The sequence below is a fragment of the Gracilinanus agilis genome, chromosome 1 (assembly GCF_016433145.1).
Source record: "Gracilinanus agilis isolate LMUSP501 chromosome 1, AgileGrace, whole genome shotgun sequence".
Lineage (NCBI taxonomy): Eukaryota > Metazoa > Chordata > Mammalia > Didelphimorphia > Didelphidae > Gracilinanus > Gracilinanus agilis.
The window spans coordinates 133300530-133307372 of record NC_058130.1 but is presented as its reverse complement, the minus strand read 5'-3'; the positions used below and the strand labels follow the sequence as shown (position 1 = coordinate 133307372).

Genomic DNA, 6843 nt, shown 5'->3' with positions numbered 1-6843 from the left:
CTGTCCCTGCTGATAGAATCAGGGAAACAGCCTGAGCTTTCTCTCACTTTGTCAGATTAATCTCTATCCAACTCTTCTCAGCTCTCGAGATGTTATTCCCAACCAACTATCTCCAAAATCCTTAAGGAATATCAGAGGAAAACTGCCAACCAATTGAGCCTCAAACTCAAAGAGTGTATAGAAATTCCTAACTGCTCCTCTTAAGGAGAACCTTAGAATTCCTTCCCAATGACCTCATTGGTGATTCCACTGTCTGAATTTAAAGGAGTCTAGCTCATCCAACAAAATCTCTCTATTCTACTTATCAAGAACCTCTAATTATTCAGTAAATTAAGACCTTACTCACCACAATAACAATGACTAGTTATATTGGTGGTTAACTCCAGAATTTCAATGATGAAGTACAATACAATGACAGACTAACTTGAGGTGGAGAAAGAAACATATATATTTGGGCTGGGCCAATGTGGGCATTCATTTTTCTTGACTATGCTTAACTCTTTTTTTAATAACCCTTACCCTGTTTTAGAATGGATACTAAGTATTGGTTTCAAAGCAGAAGAGCAATAAAGGCTAGGCAATTGGGATTAAATGACTTTGTAATAAAACACTTAGTATCGATTCTAAAACAGAGGGAATAGGTTAAAAATATCAACAGCATAGGGAAGATGAGAACTGATTCAAACAGTGATGGGCAAACTTTTTAAAGAGGGGGCCAAAGGAAAGGAAATGCTCATCTGTCAGTCTGTTTCTAAGGCAACTCTTTCGAAGTTTCATTGCATTGAATCCTACTCATTATATTCGTCAGAGTAGGACTAATGTCTCCTGGCAGGATCCTGATAGAACATTTCAGGGAGCCTCATCTGGCCAGCGGAGGGGTGGGGGGGTGGGGGGGCGGGGTTAGTTTTCCCATCACTTGATTCAAACATTTTGAAGAACAATTTGGGTCTATGTCCAAAGCCCTATAAAACAATTAAAAAAAAAAAAACTTTGACCTAGCAATAATACTATTACTAGTTCTATATTCCAAATAGATAAAAAACAAAAATGAAAAGGACCAATATGTACAAAAATATTTATAGCAGCTCTTTTTATGTTGGCAAAAAATTGGAAAGTGAGGGGACACCCAGCAACTGGGGAATGGCTGAATAAGTTGTGGTATATGCTTGTAATGTATATTATGCCATAAGAAATGATAATTAGAAGGATTTCAGAAAAACCTAGAAAGACTTAGATGAACTGATACAGAGTGAAGTAAGCAGAACCAGGAGAATAATATACACAGTAACAGCAATACTGCATGATGAACAATTGTGAGTGACTTAACCAGTCTCGGTAACACAATGATCTGTGGATTCATAATGAAAAATGTCATGCTTCCAGAGAAAGAATTAATGGAGTCTTAATCCAGACCAAAGCATACTATATTTCATTTCTTCTTTTTTTTTTTGCTGGAGTTTTCTTCCACAAAAGGATTAATATGGAAAAATTAATTTACATGATTGAACATGTAAAATCTATATTAGAGAGGCAGCTAGATGGCACAGTAGATAGAGTGCCAGTCCTCAAGTCAGGAGGACCTGGGTTCAAATTTGGCCTCAAACACTTCTTAACTCTATGACAAGCCACTTAACCCCAATTGCCTAGCCCTTACCACTCTTCTGCATTAGAACCGATTGATAACTAGTATTGATTCTAAGATAGAAGGTAAGGATTTGGTTGGTTGTTTTTTTAACTCTATCAGATTGCTTACCTATTTCAGCAAGGAGGGAAGGGCAAGAGGGAGGGAGAGAATTCAGGACTTAAAAATAAAAAACAAATGTTAAAAAAGGTTAACAGTATGTCTATATAATAATAATAAACCCAAGATGCAATAATAGAAGGGAGACTCCCATTCCAAAAAAAAAAAATCAATGAAATGCTTAAAATATCAGAGAATCAATTTACTAATTCCCACAAATACATGTAGAGATTCAATTCAAAAGTGTTTACATAAACAAATCTTTTTTTTTTTAATTGACTAACTCCTCTTTTTAATTCCAGGTACCCTGGGTTAGAGCCTGGGCATCACTGCCCCAGTAACCTCAGCCTGTCTCTTCCTCAGACAAGGAGCCCCATATCTCTAGGATGGCCAGCTGGGCACCAGGCAGGGAAAGAGTTAACCTCTCCAGGCAACAGCACCATGGAGTGACCCAGGGACCATAGCTCAGGTGAAGGGAACAGGAACAGGCTGGGCCGAGTAAATCTATACTCAGACATCTACTAAACTGTGAGACTCTGGGCCAAGTCACTTAACCTCTGTCTTAGTCAGGTTCCTTAACTCTAAAATGGGGATAATAATAGTACCTATTTGTACCAGGGTTGTAAGGATCAAGTGAGAACATATTTGTAAAGTGGCTGGCACACAGTAGGCACTAAATAAATGCTACTTCCTTCCTTCATTATTTGAACTTTGGGATCTAATTTGTATATAGACTAAATAGATGAAGGATAATCCAGCAGAAGAAGGCACTAAAGGCTAAAGGAACCAGGAGAGACCTCTTGCAGAAGCTGGTGTTTGAACTTAGCCTAGAAGAGCACAGGACAGAGCTCTGGGCCACTTACAAATAGTTGGCAAGACACTAAAGGACCTAATTCATTATGTAATGTTAGCAACTGAGATCTCTCAACCTAAAGTAAAAGTAATTCCCTGTACTCTAAATGATGGTTCAAATTAATTGCAACAGTTGTTGGGCTGAATTTTGTTTGAGTGACCAGTAGGTCCCTGAATGCATCCCATGTGCAAGACTCTGGGCTAGACAGAGATGAGATGAGAAGAATGAAGAGGCTGAATTGCATTCCCAAAGTGCCAGCCTGAAGAGAGTACCTGCCTCCCTCCACACACTGAAGTTTTCAGGTGATGGCAATAAATAAGGTCCTCAGGGAACACAGGGAGCCCAAAGTTTGGAGGTCTCAAGGAGTCTTCTCTGGGGTGAAGGCAGTTTTACATCAGAACCCATGGAGCTTCTTTTTATCTCTTGCCTTGGGTCTATATATGAGGTTCTGATCCCAGACATGGGCTAAGCCTAGAGAGGTGGAGAGAGTTAGGAAGAGGGAATCTCTGAAGACATGGGTCTCTAGCAGCAGGGGTGGAGATGAGAAGAAACAGAGAAAGAGCTTAGGAAGTAAAGGAAGAAGGAAGGAGTCAGGCAGGGAAAGAGAAGGAGTAGGGAGAGAGCTAGAGAAAGTCAAAAGGAAAGAGAGAGGCAGGAAAAAGGAGAAGAGTAAAGGAGACAGAAAGTAGTAGAAATAGGAGTAGAAAGAAGAGAGAGAAGGGGGAGGGAAGAGGAAGAGACCTGTTCTTCTGGCCCAGGCCCCCCAGATCCCTCCCACAATTCAGATAACCAGGTCTCAGCCCCATCTCCAACTCTCTAAGGTGTGGCTCTCTTCTTTATCAGGATGGACCTTGGGATAAGCCCCAGATGGTCAGCATGGCCAGTTTAGACAAGGGGTGTAGGGAGCTAAGGGTGTGGAGTGGAGAAGGGGTAGCTTGTTGAGGGACAGCAGCAAAAAGGGGTAAAGTGTGAGATTGTCTTTCTAGTCTCTTCTACTAATCCCTAATGAAATGGAGTTTTTAAAAAATCACAATGCTTGGGACATAGTTAACACTTAATAAATGTTTGTTGATTGACTGATAATTCTAGTTCCTTTCCATTTCCATTAATGCCTCCTGATCTCCCTCCAGGCTTGCTCCACTACAGTGACCCCAGCTCTGGCAATATTAACCCAGGTGACTGTTCCTCATTTCCTCTGAGGTTGTAAGGACTGAGGGATGGTGGCTGAATCCCAAGGGATTTTAGTTCTTGGTGAGTTAATGGAAGATGTCAGTCTGAGGAAAAGGAGAAAAGATCTTGCTTTGGCCCCCAGGATAATGAGTCAGAGTGAAGTTGATTTCTGCTGTCCTGGAGGTCTGAATCATCCCTAAGCCTACCCAGAATGACCTTTAAGCCAGGGGTATAGTGAAAAGAGAACTACATTTGGAATTAGGTGATCTGAAATCCACTCCTATCTCTAAAGCTGATAAATTATATGATCTTGGGAAAGTAAATCCAATTTTCTGAGCCTCTATTTCTTTATCTGCAAAATGGGGTTAGTGCTTATAACAGGTACCTCACAGAGAGGTTGGGCCTTTACAGGATCATAAAAATCTGAAGTGATTTTATCAGGTCAAGTCCTGGGTAAAGCATTCTCTCTGTGGGGATCTAGGCTTACATTCTCTCTTTGGTCAGAATGTGTCTGTCCCAAAGGCTAGTAGGCAAAATGGTAGGGAAGAAAATTAATTGGTCCTGAGTATACCTCCCCCTCTTTTCTCTTTTGTCGGTCCTCTCCCCAGCTACCGTTGACCTCTTCTCTTGCTGCCTTGGGTCCCTCATCAACTCATTCTTTTTGAGGAGAAGGGACCTGAATATTTTCTGTGCCTATGGGCAATTTACCTTTTAAAAGCCTAAAGAAAAAAGTAGTTAATGTAAAGGAAGAAATCACTAATGGTAGAATTTCAGGTAATAGGAAAGGTAGGATAACGGAGATAATTTTAGACAGTGACCTTTCCTAGTACATTCAGGGTTATATCATTAAGGATGCCACTTCTATTTCTCCTTGGGCCTCCTCTCTGCTGCCTAAGACTTTTTCACCCCACCATCTTGGCTCCTTTTGATCTGGGACCCTGGTTTAGGCATCCCAGTCTGTTAACTATAGTCCTGGGAGAGACCCAAGAGGGAGGAGCCCAGTGTGAGATATCCAGCTGTCTAACCACACCTGACCCTAATGGCTTTATAGTATTTGTACAGGAGGTTAAGTTCACACGATAAGAAACAGGGGAAGGTCTGTGTCTGAGATAAAAGGACTTGGCTTTTCCTTAAGGTCACACTATACCAGGACCTGCCAGGTAAGGGGGTATGGTATGCCTGGTCCTAAATTAGGAGAATGGGTAATCCCTATAGATTTGCTAGGGCCACAAGTGAGGGATTTGAGGATGATAGAATTAGGAAGGCAAACTGCCAGGATCTGAGTTAAGTGATCAAGATGCCTGGGTCTAGATCAGAGTGTAAGGATGCTAGGGTCTGAGGTAGGTGGATAGAAAGCCTGGGACTAAGGCAAATAACATGACTGGGTTGATTCAGGAACAGATAGGGTGAACCCATTTCATTGCCTTCCTTCCTTCTCTTGGCTTCCAGGATGTTGGCATTGGCTCTCCTTGCCTTACTCTGTGTGTCAGCTGAGTCCGGTAAGTGATCTATAGACATAGGAACCCTAGTCCCAGAGAGGGCACCTGGGAAGGCATATGGGGTGGAAATTCAAGGTTGGGTCTGAAAAGGATGCAGGTCTGTGGGAAGATGGTGACTGAGTCTTGGTAGGACTGCAGCCTTCTTTACCTCTATCTGTATAAATTATTTTATCTCTAGTCCAGCCACGGGCATCCTCCTACAATGGAGAGTATGGAGGAGGGGGAGGAGAGCGCTTCTCTCACTCAGGCAACCAGCTAGATGGCCCCATCACTGCCATCCGAATCCGGGTCAACAGATACTACATTGTGGGGTGAGAATTCTGAACGGGGCTGGCCCTCACTACTAGTCATTTTCTTGTTCTTGATTTCCTCACTTACTTCTCCAACATCCCTTCATTTATCTATGCTGTTGCTTTTGAATAAGGCATATCCTCCCATGGATATATTCCAATCATGAATCCTATCCTACTAAGTCACAGGCATATTTAAGAGTCAAACTTCTCACTTAGGATCAGTAGTTCATTTTGCTTATTACTGATATTTTGAACATTTATGGGTAGATATTTATTACTGGTTTCTATGATTTTTATTTCCTGTGAATCTCTAGAAATCCCTTTTGCTATCCCACCTACACTATCACTATTCTCTACGATATCTAGTTTTGAAGGAGAGGGACGGAGTTTTCTCATCTATTACATTATTCTACCTTTCTTGCTCATAAGATGCTCAATACCTGTCTCCATTTTTCCTTCCTTCTCCCTCCTTCCTCCCTAGACTTCAGGTACGATATGGCAAAGAATGGAGCAACTATGTTGGGGGTTCCCAGGGTGACCTGGAGGAGATTTTTCTGTACCCCGGGGAGTCAATCATCCAAGTATCTGGCAAATATAAATACTACCTTCGGAAGTTGGTCTTTGTGACAGACAAAGGCCGATACTTGCCTTTTGGCAAAGACACAGGCACCAGCTTCAATGCTGCCCCACTGTACCCCAACACCGTTCTTCGATTCATCAGTGGCCGCTCTGGCTCCCTCATCAATGCTATTGGCCTTCACTGGGATGTTTACCCCAGTGAATGCAGCAGCTGCTAACCATCCAGACACAGCAAGCCCTCTCCTCGGAAAAGTTATTGTTCCCTCAGGAACTACTAAAGTGTTTGAATAAAAAGATGTTGCTTAAGTCAGTTTGTGGAAGTGTGCTGCTGTTGTGTGTCTCTAATTTAGGGCATGCATGTGTGCCTAAAGTTGTATATGTGAATCTCAAAGTGCTGTAATTTTGTTTGGCATCATACCAAAGGATACTTGTATCTTAAATAGTCAATCTCTGAAATTGTTTTCTCACCTACAAAATGAGCAATCTAGAATTGTGCCCAAAGAGTTATTAAACTGTGTATACCCTTTGAACTAGCAATACCACAATTAGGTGGTGTTTTGTTTTTTCCCTAAAATGATTAGGGAAAAAGGAAAAGAACCTAAAATATTTATAGCATCTCTCTTTGTGGTAGCAAAGAACAATGTCTATCTTAATCTCAAAAGGTTATGGTTGGGCTCAAATATAAGGCATTTCATGAAGAGGAGATAT

At 41.6% G+C, this 6843-nt stretch overlaps 1 protein-coding gene across 1 annotated transcript; it reads left to right on the top strand.

Annotated features, from left to right (window-relative positions):
- The first annotated feature begins 5214 nt into the window (after positions 1-5214).
- ZG16 (zymogen granule protein 16) lies at positions 5215-6353 on the top strand. The gene is made up of 4 exons (XM_044657076.1): positions 5215-5267; positions 5385-5389; positions 5442-5574; positions 6038-6353. The coding sequence occupies exons 1-4, from the start codon at positions 5215-5217 to the stop codon at positions 6351-6353; spliced, it is 507 nt and encodes a 168-aa protein (XP_044513011.1).
- The last annotated feature ends 490 nt before the right edge of the window (positions 6354-6843 follow it).

Excerpts from the sequence above, each read along its gene's own strand:
- ZG16 (XM_044657076.1), top strand. The coding sequence starts at position 5,215 with ATGTTGGCATTGGCTCTCCTTGCCTTACTCTGTGTGTCAGCTGAGTCC. Across the intron at positions 5,575-6,037 it reads AACAGATACTACATTGTGGG|ACTTCAGGTACGATATGGCA; the intron begins GTGAGAATTCTG and ends CTTCCTCCCTAG.